This window comes from Balaenoptera musculus, chromosome 2 (genome assembly GCF_009873245.2).
Source record: "Balaenoptera musculus isolate JJ_BM4_2016_0621 chromosome 2, mBalMus1.pri.v3, whole genome shotgun sequence".
Classification (NCBI taxonomy): Eukaryota; Metazoa; Chordata; class Mammalia; order Artiodactyla; family Balaenopteridae; genus Balaenoptera; species Balaenoptera musculus.
In genome coordinates, this window is record NC_045786.1 from 107,263,665 (window position 1) to 107,283,154 (window position 19,490).

At 35.5% G+C, this 19,490-nt stretch overlaps 1 protein-coding gene across 3 annotated transcripts in view; it reads right to left on the reverse strand.

The window, feature by feature from the left end:
- PRKD1 (protein kinase D1) overlaps nucleotides 1–19,490 on the reverse strand; it is a 515,048-nt gene that overhangs the window by 54,136 nt on the left and 441,422 nt on the right. For all 3 annotated transcript variants that reach the window (XM_036843896.1, XM_036843895.1, XM_036843897.1), the window contains 2 exons: nucleotides 1,983–2,193; nucleotides 1,763–1,840 (listed from right to left, as the gene is read on the reverse strand). In XM_036843896.1, the coding sequence (XP_036699791.1) occupies nucleotides 1,763–1,840; nucleotides 1,983–2,193 (289 nt within the window). The remainder of the gene's footprint in view (nucleotides 1–1,762; nucleotides 1,841–1,982; nucleotides 2,194–19,490) is intronic.

Here is a 19,490-nt window from a genome sequence, read left to right on the forward strand (position 1 = left end):
TGGAATCCTGGAGCCAGGACTTAAGAGAAAGTTAGGCAATCCTAAAGCAAATCAATTGGAAGCCCTAAAAATATAATTATGTGAATTTTTCTTTTCTGTCACTTTCCTTTTAAATTTTAGTTCATAATCACCTGAATGTATGAGAGGATGAATATATAATTTTACGAGCAGATGCTCGTTTTTTTGTGCCCCTAAGCCTAAAAGCATGAAAAGTCATGGGAAGCCTTGGAAGGAAGCCAAGGGTGAGACAGAAACAAAGTGCTAGGAAGCAAAGAGATACCAGGCACCAGTGAAGAGGATACGAATCTTATTTCAGTAGTACAGCCCTGGTGGGAAAAAGAAATACATTGGAGGATGTGGGAAACTTTGACATGCAGGAACACTCAAGGTCACTGATTCTTGATATTCCAGTAACTTTTAAAATCATGGATTCTAATATATGGTCACATAAGCCTAAGATATTTGATATTCAAAGTAATACTGAATCCTGTCATTATATAGCTGATGGTAATGTAGTAAATTATAATTACTTACTAAGGCAAAGTACTTACTTTAAAGTTAGAAAACAGATTGATCAGAGACCCTAGCCTGCCAAGCTTGGAAAATGCATAATTTTCCAGATTTTTCTGACTGTATGGAAAAATGCAATTGCAAATTAATCAACATAACATAAACTACACTGTTTCCCTTTGGTTCTAGTTATCAAGTACACATTGACATTTCCTGGGCCTGAACAAAATCAATACCATATGCCACAGAAAGTGGGAAGATTGCCAAGCTTTTGATTTTGGCAGCTAATTCATGCATCTTGAAGCCAGAAACTACTATGGGAATGTTTTCCTAGAGAGCTTTCTCTTCTTCTTCTAGAGAAGAAAGTTGGAGAACATACATAATCACTTGTTCTTCAGGATTTTAGCAACAGAAATACTCAACCTGTTTCTCCGGTCTTTTATCACCAGTTTTCTTCCCAGAGGAATCAGCAAACTGATAACAGACTGAAAGTATAACACAGTCTACTATCTATGGAAAAAGTCAGCCTGGGACACTAAGTCAAATGCTTTGGTCAGAATCCATCAGGAATTCTACCAGGGAAGAAAATGAGAGCTGTTCCTTTAGGACATAGCGTTTTTCTTAGAATTCCTTCAATCTTAATTTGTACAATTAAGGTTTTCTCAAAGGAATATTCCCCAATATAGAGAAGGATATGTAGTTTTTAATTGTCTAAATTCAAGTTCCTTTTATTATTATTAAAGATGCAGGTTAACAAGCACGTACATAATGGGAATAGTAAGCGGGTGGAGGAAGAAAGTTGTAACTATTTCCTGGTAGGTCAATTTCTGTGATTCTTCCTTGACAGACAGGGAAGAAAAGTTAACTTCTGTCTCAATGCTGGGAATGAAAAGGATGGAGGACGAGACTGATAGCTATAACTGGGAGGCATTCCAACAATTTCTACGCTTCTGAACGAACTAGAATAGGTGTAGAAAAATAAGAGAGCTGGGGAAGAAATCCTGGATATCCAAGTTTTCAGTACTAGCTGGTTCACCACGTAAAAATCAAGAAAATCTCTGGTCTTTATCACAACGCAATGATGGGTGCTTTTTTACAGTAAGGTAGGACAGAGGCCGTAATTTACTTTGGTCTGGGTCACGAGTATCTGAATGGAAAAAAATTAAAAGTAAAAAAATCTCGCTAAGTCCTAACTGACACATGCCTTAAGAGGGAAAAGACGCATAGACGTGACAGCTGACCTTCTACCTACCTCCGTTAATGGTCACTTCGCCAAGGCAGTTGTTGGGTACTTTTGGTGCACAACGTTTATGACAGTTGAATCTGCAATCTAATCACAATCATTTTAAAAGAAAACTAATCAAAACCAAGCATGCATCAGAAAGAGAAGGTGTGGGAAAAAGAGTCATTTCAAATAGGTGAGGCTCAAACTTCGGCCGTTGACAAATACTTGGTGGCAAGATCGTCCTTACCTTTGCACTGCAGGCCCTGCCTGAAGAGCCCCTTGAGAAGCTTCTTGCAGTACTGGCACACAGTGGGCCGGGTGTAGGAGTGGATGACGAAAGTGTGTGGCACTTTAACTTTGGACAGCAAGATCTTGTCGAGCTGGATGGGTCGTCCAATGTATGACTGGGAATTCGACCTCTTCTCTCGACCAATGAATGACTCTGATGGTGACTTTTGCTATATGTTTGAAAAACAATAAAGGACAATAAGATATAAGAGACTATCTGATTTATATATTTATATATTTTTATTTACTTTATTTTCCAACAAAAGGTCTCACATATTCATGACTGAACCAAAGCACTAGTGCAGAAATACTGACACGAAGAGAAAAATCATTTTCCCAATAAAGCACATCCAGCTGTTCAGATAGTAGTGATGTTCTCAGAGTGATATGGTAAGATGCAAGTGACCCTGACACAGCATAATATATTTGTGTATTTTTAAATTGCCTTTTATTTTACTATTGTATTTAGTGGTTTGATCCTTAAGAATGTGAGAGGAATAAACTAAAACTATGTTTCTGTTTATTAATGTAATTTATTTCCCCTTAATTTCTTTTTTGAGTTACTTTGTTTTTATAGTATGAAAAGAAGAGAACTGGAGATCAGACTATTTGAACCTGATTTCTAGGACTTTCAAATAATTTGCAGCTTTTCAATTTCATCAGTTTAATACAGAAATATAAAGTTGAAAGCAAACCAAAAAATGGTTCTTAATCCCACTCCATATATTACTTCATTGACATTTTCTAAAGTTTTATATATAAGAAATGCAAGCATTTCAGGAAGATAAAAAATGAAAAGTAAATTCCCCCAATCTGTCCAATCTAGTACTTCATCTGAACAAGGCCTACAGCTTCTTTGGATTCCCTCCAAGAAAAAAATGAATATAATTAAAAATTACTCCTCAACCATAAAAGTAAAGGGTTAAAATTATACTATCATTTATATAGTTGAAAAACATAGTGACTACTGGATTATATAAGACACACAAATATTAATATTTCAGTTACAATTATATCTCTGTGCACTCTTGTCTCTCATTTTGTAATTAATCAACCCAGTACATAGATTAAAAAAAAATAAATGAAGTGAAGTAAGTCATAAAGAGAAAAAAAAAATCGTATATTAATGCATATATGTGGAATCTGAAAAAGTTGGTATAGACGATCTTATTTACAAAGCAGAAACAGAGACACAGACACAGAGAACAAACATATGGATACCAAGGGGGAAAGGGGAGATGGGATGAATGGGGAGATTGGGATTGACATATATACACTATTGTATATAGTATCATATATACACTATTGATACTATGTATAAAATAGATAACTAATGAGAACCTACTGTATAGCTCAGGGAACTCTACTCAATGCTCTGTGATGACCTAAACGAGAAGGAAATCAAAAAAACAGGGGACATATGTATACGTATAGCTGAGTCACTTTGCTGTACAGTAGAAACTAACACAAGATTGTAAGGCAACTATATTCCAATAAAAATTTTTTAAAAAATAAAATAAAATAAATTTAACTGTGTTTCCAATGTTTTTGAACAATTTCATGGTATCTCTTGATATCATGGAAATGTACTTGGGAATCATCAGGAAAAATAATCATTGGAATAAAAGAACTGAATTACTTTTTAATCGTTATTATAATTATATATCTCATTTATTAAGCTCTTAACTTACTATTAACTCTTAATAATCACTGTGTTAGGCACCTTACAAGACAGGCCTTGTTATCTATAGTTGAGGCATCTAAGCTCATAAAGTTTAAATATACTCTTTTGGTCAAATGCTAGTAATCAGTGGAGCCAAAACATGAACCTACACTTGTCTGCTTCTAGAGCCCTTATATTATCCCATTACTCAGTTAATTTCTAATTTGAAATAATTACTAATGAGAAACAAATCATATTTACAGACAATTTCCATCCTTTTCAATGCCTATCTTCATCAAAAGGTAATACCATTTATTACCAAATGGGAAATTTTTGATTTGCAGATTCACCAGCTTCAATAAAAAGAAATTTGAGATGAGGTTCTACTTAGGGATATTATGTCTACAGTTACATTTATAATTTCAATTCCGTAAAATAAAACTACCAAGCATAATTATTCTGGAAGGGCTCAACTCTTGCAGAGAGATCTGGGGCACTTTTAAAGATGAGCCAAAGGTTTGCCAAACCAGAATCATAAATATATTGAATAAATATCTTCAATGGAATTGAATTTTACTGGAAAATAATTAAATTTGTAGGGTTAGGTCCCTGCTTTAACCATATCCAATGGGCCAGTTTTAAGCATACACTAAAATGAAAAGTGATATTTTTCCGTAGTTGGAAAGTTTCAACACTCAGAATAAAAGCTGACGTGATGTCACACTTTCTTAGCAGACTTAAAATGTTCTCAGATTTGGAAAATCATATGAAAAGTTGACCAAATCACCTTTCAGTTATTTTCCTTAATTTAAGAGACCTAATTCTTGGCTGTGTTAACAAAGCCAGTTTGATGTAGGACTACTCAGTATACCATGGGGCAAATTCACTTAGAAGAGCAAGAAGCAGTCTGATAAAACTGAATGTTTTCTTTTCATCCAACACGGTAACATTCACATAAACACTGTCATAAACTACAAGAACCAGAATTATTCTTGAGAAGTCATTTCATTTATTACCTTCAAGGCAAGATTACATAAGGAATTTTAAAACATTACATGAGTTTAGGGAAAAGAAATTGGCTGTTACTTTGTGGCCCAGAGTCCGTACTACACATGTATTCAGGCAATGATGAGATTCTCACAGCCACATGCGTCCTTGGCACAGAATAACAACTCACAAACTGCATAATTTATAGGGTCAAAAATTAAGACTTTAATAGCATTTAAGATACAATAGCAACTTACGATTTTCACAGCATTAATAAAGTGTCCTCTTATCATTTATGACATTTTAAAATTAAAATCAACTAGTAACACAATCAGAAATACTTATCATTCCCCTTTCTTATGGTTCCAAATATAATCAATCATTTTCAATGTGACCTCTATTTCTAAATGAAAAAGTAAAGTTTTACAATCTTGAGACGGGTACATGCATGTGGGAACTGATTTATTGCTGGAAGGAGACTGAGTTGTTTAATTTTACTTGATAAACACTTTGGGAAAGGGAAGTTTTGCCTGCAGAACTGTATTCTATGTTTCAGGAGTTTACACATATACATTTGCACGTGCTTTTCCCTGTCATGAAGCAAATCTAAGAGCTAAGACAAAAAGAGAAGACTGGGTCATTATCTGATGACTTTGTAAATGCTTATTGAGATATTTATCCATTCTTCAAAGTGTGAAAAAAACCTTTTATTGATATATAACAGATTGTAAAACAAACAGAAAAATAAGATCCTATGAAACAAGGCCATTGACCTGTAATATAAATTTATATTTATAATATCTATCTATATATCACTGTTTACATAAATGTTTAAAAACCATCATTTCTGGAATCCTGCCAATTATTCCTTCCAATAATATGAAAGCAAACTAAATGCTTCTAAGGATTTTCAGAATCAGTGATAGATTTTGATTAATAATTCATATTCTGTTACTATTTTAATAAAGTTACTAGTTGTAATTTCAATTTTTATGTGCAGTTTTATTTGAAGGTATATACACCAGAAATCCATAATTACAGTATTTTTGTTTGATGTATCAAGCTACAGAGTAGGCAAAAATTCAGAAATTAGTAATTTTAAATGAAACAGTGGATGGTTTAAGAAATCTCATTGATCTAAATCCAACTAGCTTGGACTTTAAGATAACTTCAATATGAAAGTAGACTTAGCAATTCAAAGGGTAATGTTGACTTAAATAACAGCTTTTATGGATGTTATGCATTATTATGCAAAGTAAAGAGATATGGTATCATTGTATTTCTTCATTAACTTCATTTTATTTTTTATTTATTTGTATATTTTTATACTTAATTATAATGTGTATAGAACTTTACAGTTTTAAATAAAATCTTTCTTTAATTCTGGTAAAGAGAAAACTCTCTCTCTCCCATCAACACTAGTTTTACTAGGTTAACTAAATGGTGTTTAAATTCATTTCCACTGTTACTTGCTGCTCCAGTTTGGCACTGTGTGTTTGGTGAACCTGGGCAATCTGCAGAATGAGGGTTTTTTTTTTTTTTTTTTTTAAGGGAACAGGGAGGAAAGTTGAAATGTTTTGGAAAGGGAACAGCAACATTTTGTTTCATTCTGCTTCATTATTATGTGCAGAGCAAAAACTGGCTCAAAACTCGGAACAGATATAAAATTCTCTTCTCTATAATTATGGTAGGCACTTGCAGGAGGACACGCTTCTAAAAATTTACATTTTTACATTAGCCATTGGTCCTATGAATTGTTCTTTTCCTGAGTGGAGGAGTTTGGATCACATTACAGGTGTGGAACTTCTGTGAGAACTGACATCACTGTACAATATGGTATTGGGATGGATTGATGTAAATGATCGGATTTGGCAAATTATAGATGATGAAAAATATGAAGATCTCTTGTTCTCATTGTAAGAGGTATCCCATCATAGATGAGAGAGAATATGAGAACAAAAAAATGATGAAAGCTGAATTTAAAGGCGGGATTAGATATTAAATAAAGATTATACACATTAAATATTTTTTAAAAGACTGTGGTTTCCTGAAGTGTCTGTAACATCCTCATGCTAACAATATTTCATTTGAAATGACTGCCAAAGTTAAAACTATGTGCACTGAACACCTACTTACAGAGGCAATGCATCTTGCTTTTCTAGAGACTGAATTTGTTCTTTAACCTGGTATATTAAATTGATGACTCAGCAAGTTTGGAACCATCCCAGGAAATGACTGGTTAGATTACATTATGGAAACTCCAACTGCCAGCACATCTTTAAACATTCAACAGGACTCTGAAACAATTTCCCAACAAGGTATATTCCACTTCACAGTTCAAAATGAATTCTCTTTATTAGTTAAGCTAGAAAACAGAGGGGAAAAATTGCCCTTACTTGTGGTTTCTTGTTGTCATTTATGGAAAAATCAAACATAAGACTTCCTGAGAGATGAAAGCCACTGTATAAAAAACAAGATTCAGGGGCTTCCTTGGAAGAATCTGCCTGCCAATGCAGGGGACACGGGTTCGAGCCCTGGTCTGGGAAGATCCCACATGCCACGGAGCAACTGGGCCCGTGAGCCACAGCTACTGAGCCTGCGCGTCTGGAGCCTGTGCTCCGCAACAAGAGAGGCCACGATAGTGAGAGGCCCGCGCACTGCGATGAAGAGTGGCCCCCGCTTGCCGCAACTAGAGAAAGCCCTCGCACAGAAACGAAGACCCAACACAGCCAAAATAAAAATAATAATAATAATAAATAAATTTATTAAAAAAAAAACAAGATTCAAGTAAAAAGTTCTCCAGTATTAAGATATTTATGTTTATTAACTAAAATCCATTTCACAGACCCATACTGGGGACTGGATTTGGGGTGACATAAACTCCCCTTGAATCAAAGAGAAATAGAAAAGTAGAGAACACTTTAGCGTACGTGTTGACATCACTTTTTGGACTCCTCATTTTTGGGACTCTTTTTGGTCTTAATCATTACCCAATAAGCTCCTAAGGGAAGGACAACGTCTTAATCATGTTTGTCCTCTGTTAATGGAAAGAAGTGCCTGGTAAAGATAAGTAATAAGCATTGCTTGAACTAAACAAAAATGAATGTCTTCAAGCAATAAATGCATGCAAATAATGGATGAGACATTTCAGTAGAGATGTTCAAAATACAGACTGTTAATATAAGCTTTTAAAAAAATTTAGTATTACATGCACTGTAACACTGACACACTTGCTCTACAGGGTTTCAATTTTAAGAGAGTACAACTGACTAAGGAATGTTTTCCACTGGAACTGTTCTCTGTACTTGTCTGCCTGCTCCTCATCCCTACTTGGCATCTCCAACATGAAAACAAAATCTGTCAGAACCCTTTTGCTCTGGAAAGAGGACAGGTGGCAAGCTCAAATATCAATAATACCTGTAGGCTGCTAATATTAATAGGTGTCAGGGATGCAATAGAGAATGGTGGAGACTACAGTAAATCGGAGAGGACAGGCTCAGTTGAAAAGGGATGGATCAAAGACTGCTAATGGCTGTGAGTATGAAAGCCCTATGTTTCCAGACCTCTTAGTTTTGCAAAAGAAGCAGAAGATCTAGTTGCTTTACGAAATAACTCTATTTCTCAACATTAGCGACTCAAAACATTCTGAAACGTTGTGCCAGTCAACTGATTTGGGGAATAAATCTGGTCATGGGGAGTCTGAAACCTCTGAACTAGATAACGACATAAAACACTTTCTATAACCTTTGTATGTGCCAGATTCTTTTCATAGCACTTTACATTCATCAACTCATTTAAACCTCATGACCACCAGGTTTTTTAAAGATAAGGAAACTGAATCATAGAGAGACTACATCAATTGCCCAAGATCACACAGCCCGTAGAAGCAGAACTATGAACTCAGGTATTCTTGTTCCAGATGATAATAAGGATTCCTCTCTTTTTAGTCTCTCCCAGTTCTCACATCCCCTGGTTTTATGTTAATATAAAAATAGAAAGTATTTTCTTCCCTTCATTTAAGTCATGAAGGAAAAGTTCACAGGAAACAAGAAAAATCAAGTAATAGTATGTTCTACTTGCCAAAATGCAAAGTGAAAATATCGTGAACCCCTTAACCTTGACCTACAGAAGAGACTTTCAGGCAACTTGTCTGTGCCCAGAGGATAGCATCTGAGTCGTGCATGTTTTCTAGAACATAATGATTACCATAATACACAGCCTCTATTGTATAAGTATCACTCAGTTGCCTGCCTACTTTCCTGTTCAGGTGCTGTTATGCTTAAAAGATACCAGCACAGCTATGTGAAACAGAGCCAACCAAACATTAATCTTTTATTCCAGAAGTTTTAAGATCTAGCATTTTTTGATTATCAAAGAACTGTGCAGAACAGCACCTTATAACAGTTTGCTCCTACTGCCATCAAGATGGATCTATCTAATTTAACAAGTGCTTGCTGGGACAACTCCTACCTAAAGGCTCAAGTCAGATGCTACAGGACATACAAGGACCAGTAAATAACAGTCTCTGTGCCCAATGAGTTTACTATTCAATAGAATTCTGGACACAACATAACTGTTACCATCAACAACATGTGCTCTTCCCTTCTATAGGCATAGATGGTTCTGTCTCATTCTTCAGATTCCAGGTCATATATCACCTTCTCCAGGACGCCTCCAGATCACCTCACTTCCTGCCCACATCTCCTCCACTCTGTGTTCTCTGGCACATCATCATGTCCCCTCCAGAGCCATTACTGCAGAGCACAACTATCTTATTTACCTCTTTGTTTATTAGGTTTTTACTGTCTCCCTGCAGTAGAATATAAGTTCCACGAGAAGGGGAACTTGACAATTTTGTTCATCACTGTATCACCAACTTCGGGAATACTGCCTCACACAGAATAAGTGCCCATATGTATGAAGGTTCGAAGCAAAGATAAACCACTTCCATGATGGAGATAAAGGGGTCATTCCGAAAAGGAGTTTCCTGAAGAAGAGGCATTGGGTGTGGATCCTGAAGTGAGTCTTGCCATGCAATGACTATGTTGACTATTATTAGCAGTTAAAATTCTGTTTAGGACAACTCAGTCCTCCTAATCTTCAGACTGCCTAGAGATTTCTTTTATATGCTCTGAAACCTGTTTATCCCACTTGGAAATGATTATCTAATGCCACCCATTGTCACTGCTAGTAAAACACGGCTGTGAATGCTTAGTCTGAGTCTATTTTACGAAGCAAAAAAGAAACAATCGACTTCTGTCAACAACACTGAGATGAATATTTCACCTCAAACATGGGGAGTCCAGGACTTTCCAGCACAGAGCAGTTCTTGGGCAACAGACAAGTTTGAAGACCCCTGGGAATTGAGGTTCACATAGGAACACTCATGTTGCCATGTGCTGTAATTCGCTGAGTAGAGGGTAGGGTGTTTGGTGAGTTTTAAATTGTTCAGTGCTATTCTGTTACAATTCTGATTCTACAGGCCTTGAACTACCTGCCAAGTGTGCCAGATAAATGAGTTTGGCTCCTCAGTTGGATACCCTAAATATGTAGCATAAATAAAATCTAATCAACACCTTTTCATAACAGTGAAAAGGACTGCCACAGAGCAGAAATAAAAAAAAGTGTGCCCCCTGCTTAGTGGTGATGGATGCTGTTTTACAGTGGAGAATCCATTTTTAACGTTTGCAGCAATTTGTGAAAGCTTTCATAGTAACAACATATATAATCTCTTATTAAAAATACACGGTGATCTGGATTTGCTGAGTGCTAAAGCAGTCTTGGAAGTTACATTAACTTTTATACTGCCTCACTCTTTTTAAGTAAACAGAAATGAAGGATAAAGGAACCTTACTATTTTCTTAAGCAATCCACCCTTTCCAGGGAAAGCACTAGACCCTTGGAGAACTGTTACAAATTACATGCACTGTGCTTTCAAAACGTCAGTTACTGACATCCTACAAATCTCTGGGTTCCTGGAGGAAAGGGGAGACATAATACAAGTAAGATTGCCTCTCCTTATACTTGAAGGCAATGCAACCTTAACGCCACACACTATACATTCATAAAATAAAAAAGCATTTCCGCTGAGGAAGAAAATAACTCTGCATGTCAACAAGTTGAGGGCTTCGACTGTCAGACTTGATTTCCATATAGAAAGTGAACTGGAAGGTAAGCAGATCATGTGGGAAATTCAAAAGTGATTTTAGGGACACATATTCTCATGGTATTTGACCTTGACTGAATTGACAGGGGCCTGGCCTCGGTGTTCGAGCTCACGGGAAAGCTGAATGAAATAATCTAGAAAGAGATTTTCCCATCGATTACTGTCTTGGAGCTCAGTAGTCATGATTGGTGAGGAATTTAAGGAGCAGAGACTTAAATTTGACAGGCCTGGCATGACATTAGATGGACACAGATAGCCACTTAGCAAATGCCTGTTACTGGTAACTGGGTGCTTGGGGGGTTGTTTTGCATCTTAAAGCAGAGAGCAATGCTTTGTGTCTTAAGTCATGGCAGTGGGGAGTGTTACGGAGGCCAAGGTACCTTCCCGATGTGAGTGCAGGCTCTTCAGGGACTTCACTAAAGATCCATTTGTTCCAAAGACCTGTATGTTTGTAACTGTGGACAAGTGGTATATGATGTCCTCTTCCCCAGTGGAGTTCATGAAGGACTCTCCAGCTGTGTTCGTATTTAGAATTACACATCTGGAAGTCTATGTTCAGAACATGAAATAATGTACATATGACAAGCCAGACAAATTGAATGAAATCAGGCAACAGCTGATTAATAGCACATCAAAGAAGGCCTCATACTCTTAATTTTACTGATGGGCTCCTTCCCGACAAACGCACCACTGCACATATTCTTCTGACTCTCAGGAGGTGGAGAAGTGCCAGTTAAATAATTCTTGGATGTCTTTTCCTCACTGGAAGTATACACTGCCCAGGTTTGAATTTAGAGAACTAGTCTGTACAATCATCAAAAGAAATCTTGCAATATCTGGCTAACGTACTGGATGTCATGGTTCATATTTAAATGGAAAAACAACTTCTTAATTCAGATGAATCACCAGGATTCCTGGAACTCCAGAACACAAGCATAACAATTAAAGTGTCTACCTCTAGACAGACTTTTGCTACTTTGGAAAATATCCTGGAAAATGTTTATTTGGCCAGAAATTTCACCATAGTTTCATTAGAAATAAATTTTTTCCCCAGTATTTGCTCATTTGAAAAGAATCTGCCTTAACTATTATAAAGTGTATCAGGATCATACCCAATTACAGATAGATAATGCAATAGTGGTATTCTCTTGTCTTTACTTATTTATTAATGAACAGAAACAGTAACTGAATGAGTCATTTTGGGGGTAGATTTTCTAGGAAAGTATGCAGCCAAGAGTTCCTTTTACTACAATGCTTGTCTTAATTAAATGTGACTCAGGAAACTTCATAAAAATAATAGTGGTTTATGGCAAAGAATTATTCAGAAAATACGCACCCTCACATAAAAAGTTAAACTGAATATTGTCCAGATTTTGTAAAAACTAAAGGATGTGAAGTGTAAACAGTCAAACATAGAGAAAGCTTTTGGAATGAGCAATTTATTTCCTAATAATATCTTACTGTAAGGCAGTCTGAATGTTAAGAATTACCAAGAAAGACTAGTTTAGAAGCATTAAATTTCACCAAAAAAAAAAAAAAAAAAAATTCTCTCTAGAGCCTCATAACTTCCAAGCTATAATAGTAAATGCTTCCTTAAAGACATTTAAAAATATTTAAAATAACTTCAGTAAAGTTCTTAAATTTAAAAAAAATTCCATAAGGCCTACCTAACTTAAAAAAATATTGTGTCATCAATTGTATCCTGTCGTTGCAAAGGACACCAGTGTCTTTAATTCTGCTTCATTTTCTACCTTGACTTCAGCTCATTTACGTCAAGAAAAGACTATTCTCTTGAATTATTTGAAAAGAATATTATGTTTAATCTGCCTACGTTGATTTATTTTCAATAGTATTCCATGTATAGTAAGATAATGAGTGAAAATGTTTTCTCTGTATTTAAATATCAGTATGGGAAAAAGGCATCAAAAACACATGTAAAACTGAAAATATACTTCCATCACAGATTAACAGATAGAGGATTACTATCATAATATATATTCAATTAAAGACCTAAATGTAAGGCCAGACACTATAAAACTCTTAGAGGAAGACATAGGCAGAACACTCCATGACAGCAAACACAGCAAGATCCTTTTTGACCCACCTCCTAGAGAAATGGAAATAAAAACAAAAATAAACAAATGGGACCTAATGAAACTTAAAAGCTTTTGCACAGCAAAGGAAATCATAAACAGGACAAAAAGACAACCCTCAGAATGGGAGAAAATATTTGCAAATGAAGCAACTGACAAAGGATTAATCTCCAAAATATACAAGCAGCTCGTGCAGCTCAACATCAAAAAACAAACAACCCAATCCAAAAATGGGCAGAAGACCTAAATAGACATTTCTCCAAAGAAGATATACAGATTGCCAACAAACACATGAAAGGATGCTCAACATCACTAACCATAAGAGAAATGCAAATCAAAACTACAGTGAGGTATCACCTCACACCAGTCAGAATGGCCATCATCAAAAAATCTACAAACAATAAATGCTGGAGAGGGTGTGGAGAAAAGGGAACCCTCTTGCACTGTTGGTGGGAATGTAAATTGATACAGCCACTATGGAGACCAGTATGGAGGTTCCTTAAAAAACTAAAAATAGAGCTACCGTAGGACCCAGCAATCCCACTACTGGGCATACACCCTGAGAAAACCATAACTCAAAAAAAGTCATGTACCACAGTGTTCACTGCAGCACTATTTACAATAGCCAGGGCGTGGAAGCAACCTAAGTGTCAATCGACAGATGAATGTATAAAGAAGATGTGGCACATATATACAATGGAATATTACTCAGCCATAAAAAGAAACGAAATTGAGTTATTTGCAGTGAGATGGATGGACCTAGAGTCTGTCATACAGAGTGAAGTAAGTCAGAAAGAGAAAAACAAATACCGTATGCTAATACATATATATGGAAAAAAAAAAAAAAAAAAAGTTCTGAAGAACCTAGGGGCAGGACAGGAATAAAGACACAGATGTAGAGAATGGACTTCAGGACACGGGGAGTGGGACGGGTAAGCTGGGACGAAGTGAGAGAGTGGCACGGACATATATACACTACCAAATGTAAAATAGATAGCTAGTGGGAAGCAGCTGCATGGCACAGGGAGATCAGCTTTGTGCTTTGTGACAACCTAGAGGGATGGGATAGGGAGGGTGGGAGGGAGATGCAAGAGGGAGGAGATATGGGGATATATGTATACATATAGCTGATTCACTTTGTTATACAGCAGAAACTAACACAACATTGTAAAGCAATTGTACTCCAATAAAGATGTTAAAATTTTTTTAAAGTTTAAAATATATATATATATATATATTCAAAGCAATCAATAAGCAACTCAATAGAGAAAGAGACAGGCAATTCACAATAGGTGAAATACAAATGGCCAATAAATATATGAAAAGTTGTTTCTCTTCTCCAGTAAAGAAATCATATTTAGGAATAGAAATTATTTTACCTATCTATCAAATTTGTGAAAAAAGAAACCTTTCAAAATACTGATAAAATCGATTGTTGGGAAGACTATGAGGAAATGGAAACTCATACACTGCAGTCAGCGAAGTCATAAATTTAAACTTTTACATCCTTTTGAAGAACCAGTTGGCAAAAAAAATGTGTATATTCTTTAGTCTACTTGGCTTCTAAGGATATAACCTACTGGATTCATTCGATAAATACTTAGAAACCTACAAATATGTTTACAAATGTGCAAAAAATACAGACAAGGATGCCTATTTCCACATTGCTTAAAAAAAAGGAACCAATCTAATCAATAGGGGAGATTAAGTAAATTAATATGTATCATTGCAATGTAATACCAGAAAGCTTTTACAAAAACACATCTCTTTGTTTCTATAGTGTCCATTCCTGCAAGTCCATGAGGGCAGAGGATTGATCTACACTTGTGTACTTTTGCATCCTTGAGTTACAAACCTGAAAATATAAACTCTGACTAGGACATGCTGAACATGGAGCCATGACCAGGTTTCTCAAACAATTCTGCAACTCACAAACTGTCACTAGAATATTTCTCTGATATATTGGTCAAATTTTATGAATAATTATCTTCCAGGACATTATAAAGAAAAGAAGAAAAGTTTGTTACCTTTTCAACAAACCAGCTATAAACAACTTCAAGAACAATAGCTTATGCAGAAAATGCATCTTGTTTCCCTCAGGAGCTATCCCGTGAAGGCCTGGCTGCCTTTAAGTTGTACAACTTCCACAGAAAAGCAAACTACTCTTCAGTCCTCTTTTACACCATCTGCTCCGATTTCAGTGCAGGAGAGGGGAGTGGAAAACGCTTCCCGCCCTTTTTTGGCTTTATTCCCAAAGGATAATTTGAAGGGAAAGGTACTAGTCCACATCTAAAATTATGTCTGGACGGCACTGTAAATTACAAAATTTAAATTTACAAGAATATCAAAAATTATACTGACCTAGCATTCACCCCAGACTTTTCTAAGCACGGCACATTTTGAACTAGGATAATTTTTCAAACATGGGAATTCACTATTATTGAAGCAGATCTCTTCATTTTACATCTTATGAATCAAGATACCTTGACTTGTCAATTTTCTTTAACCCAGAACATGTTCTGGTTGTGTTTTCATTTGCTTCCTATGTTAGAGTTACCTTAACAATACCATCTTAGAATGGACACTAATAATGGTATTTGAAATTTACAGTCTCATGAAAGAAAATAACAATATGTCAACTCTCAACTCACCAGAGGTACAGAAATAAGAAAAACGAAACATTAACAAGTCAACTGGTCAAAACAAGTTATCCCAAGAAGAGCACTGTTGTATATCCTGCTTTAATGCTTGACTTCTCCATGTTTAGGTTATTAATTGCTTAAGATAGACAAAAGGCCAATTTTGGAGGGGGTCTTACTTAAAACCTTTATGAAGGAAATGTGTGTTTTTCCATATATAAATTCTTCTTGGATTGAGACCTTAATACATACACTAGTACCATCCTTTTTAAAAATAATTAAATAGACTGTGATAATACATCAAGGATTCAAAGCTCCTTTCTTGAAAAGTTATCGTCCTCTTCAGGCAGTCCTTGTTTTGTGCCTTACGGCACCAACCAAAACTGGTGGATATCAGGATGGTGACCTCACTTGGCACGGTTCTGTGGTACCTAGCACCAAGACACAGTTCCAGCATGCAGGCATTTCAGTTAATATGCTACCAGGTAAAGTGAGTGCTCACTGTGTTCTGTTCTATTCTCAACCGGCCTGCCCAGCTTCATAGAAAAGACACCAATGTTATGGAATCAAGTAATCTGAGGGCAACATTTTATCTAATAAACCAACTATTGGTCTAACGCCTGCACTGCTCTTTGTCTTATTGAAGACTGTGAAAACTTCAACAATAACACCAGGAAAAGACAACCACCACCACCACCACCCATGGGCTTTCTGCAGTTCAACAGCTGGGATTCTGAGCTAAATTCTGACCTGAGTATTCTCATAGAGTCAATACAGATGACTGTCTGATGTTAATTTAATATTATAATGTTGGCTTGCAAAAGATGGTGAAGCACATTCCTAGGCAGTTAGTACCTACCTCAAAGCCAGGACTCACAGGAGACTGAAACATGAAGTCGTAAGAGCAAAAAGCAGACAAAGGTGCAGAAAAGGGGAGGCAAAAGACAAGAGAACCGTGTTATTGGAGGAAAGCAATGCATGTTACTCAATAATATTATTAGCAAATAATAGATATATTTTCAAGAAAAAGCAAAATGTGATACTAATCAGCCTTTGTGGCACAGAAACATCTGGGTTAGAAACTACTTTTTAACATTTCAATGGAACTACAGACAGTAAGATTGCAAAAACACAGTTTACAGTTTTGAGTTGGTAGAGGTAAAGAAAATATCTACTTGTCACAGTGTCAGTGATCAAAGACGGTTCATTCACCTTCTTGAAAATAAATTAGAGTCAGAATGAAGCATTTTGACCTTTAAGTGAAAGATCAGATTTTCTTCACAATAATTCATACTCTCAATGGAAAAAGAAAGAAAAAGGTCATCAAAGTAATCAAATGTGACATAGTTATCTACCTGCAGGCAAGAATAAGTTGATGAATAATCAGTATCAGTCAGTGCTTTATAAACCTGAAAAGTCCAATAGTGGGTTAGAGTTTTAATGAGATAAATATGTCTACAGTGTATTCTTTGCTCATTTTAGAGTCTTCACTGCATATCATTGTTTTCTGTCTGATTTCATTTAAGGTTGAAATATAATTCAAAAGTAGAAAGGTTATGATAAATTTTTTTAAGAGGAGGAGTATCAATGAAAAATCTAAGGAACATATTGGTTAAGTAGACATGCATCTGGTAATTTATGCTGAATATGTTCTTTTTCATCTCTGTTCCCTCAAACTTTGTGGGGTAGCTCTATCTGATAACTAGAAATTAAATCAAAACTAAAATACAGTTGACTTTTTTTCTTAACAAAAATGCATGACGGTGTTTTGAAATCCATGATATTTCCAGTGTTGGATAAACATTACACTTTGAGAAAAATCCTATTATTTGTTCTCTCAGTCCCTGCATCCTAATTTGCAATCTACAGCTAACCCATTTTGTCAGAGACTTTGGAAAGGGATATCCATTTAGATTGAGGTTCTGTTAAGATTAACTGTTACCCAGTGATACCAGTTAGACTTCTGGATTAACATGAAGCATGAGCAGAATTCAGGGGCAACAACTGCTCATTTGGCCAGATCCAAACATGACTTTGGAGGAGAGATTATAACCCTGTTTGAAAGTACTTTTATGGAACATTTTCATACAGAGGAGGTGAAGCTTTACCTTTGCGAGAAGAAATCAAATTTCCTCAATTTCCAAAATAAGATATTATCCTTGTCATCAACATACCTAATATCCAAAGCTCAGAATGTTCCTCCAGTTTGTAGCCCTGAATGCCTTTACTCTGGGCTATCATCAGAATTCAATTCTGGCTTAGTGCTGGTTTACTGCACGATATTTGAAGATGGTCTATGCAACATGCATTAATTGACTTATTCCTCTAAGTTACCATTTCTAAAAGTGCATGTTATTTTCCCACTAGATATTCCTAGGTTTCCTGAGAAAGAGGGATTCCATAGTTGAGTCAGTTTAGGAACACTGATTTCATTATTGCAAGACTTCTGAGAACCATAACTATGCTTAATGAATATTGTGATGCCCAGTACTTGGATGGACCGAGAAGTACTTCCCAATCTTATTTGACTAGGAGAAGGATTTTTTGCATAATATTTTATAGCACCATTATTTTAAAGAAAAAATTTTGGGAAACACACACCTCTGTATTTCTCCCTTGCTATCAAATTAGAATCACCAGAAATGTCCATAGGTCGCCAAGAAAAAGAGAGCCACCTATTCCTTTGGTAGTTGGTTGTAATACTTTACTAGAGCTTTGTTTTTATTTTTGTTTTTCCCTTGAAAGAAGATCATATGAATCACAGTTGTGTATCTGTGGTGAAGACTACTGTAGAAAATGTTTATTACGTAAATGAATACTATATATATTAGGGTGATGTGGCATATTACTTTCATTTAGCACCCAAAGAATTTATGTTTCCTGTTACTGAATAATATAATTTCTGTAACCCCATTTTCTTTAAATTGACTGATAGGAATCTCAGAATTAAATTTAATTATTACCTTTTCTGATATAATATTTCATTCTTTTATCACATGACTTGGGATGAAGAAACCTAATGACTTTATAACTTGCTATTGTCATTTTAAAACCTTTTTATTGAGGTATAATTTATATGCAATAAAGTGCAGAAAATTCTAGGTGTACATCTTGATGAGGTTTTACATGAGCATATAAGCATGTAACCTCTACCCAGATCAAGATATAGAATATTTCCAGCATCCAGAAAGGCTCTCTCTTGCTCCCTCTCTCAGTGGGCACCTAAGAGGAACCATTATTCTGATGTCTCTCACCATAAATCAGTTTTTCTGGATTAGAACTTCATACACTGGATTCACAGGCATATAATCTTTTGTGTCTGCTTTTTTTCCCTAAATATTATTTTGTGAGATTCATTTATGTTGCTGAATGAATCAACAGTTCCTCAATTCTATTGCTGTATTGCTGTATACTATTCCATTATATGACTCTACCACTATTTATTTGTTTCTAGCTTTTAGCTACAATGAATAAAAATGTTAAAAACATGCTTGTAACAATACCATTCACACTGGCACCCCACCAAGGTGAAATACTTAGGTATAAATCTAACAAAATATGAATAAGATCTATGTGAGGAAAACTACAAAACTCTGATAAGTGACATAAAAGAGCAAAATAATGGAGAGAGATATACCGTGTTCACAGATAGGAAGACTCAGTGTTATTAATTTGTCAGTTCTTTCCAACTTGACCTATAGATTCAATGCAATCCCAATCAAAATCTCAGCAAATTATTTTATGGATATCAACAAAGTGATTTTATATTTTAGAGGCAAAAGACCCAGAATAGCCAACATGATACTGAAGAAGAATAAAGTTAGAGGACTGATGCTACCCAACTTCAAGACTTACTATAAAGCTATAATAATCAAAATGTGGTATAAGAATGACAAATAGATCAATGAAGCAAAACAGT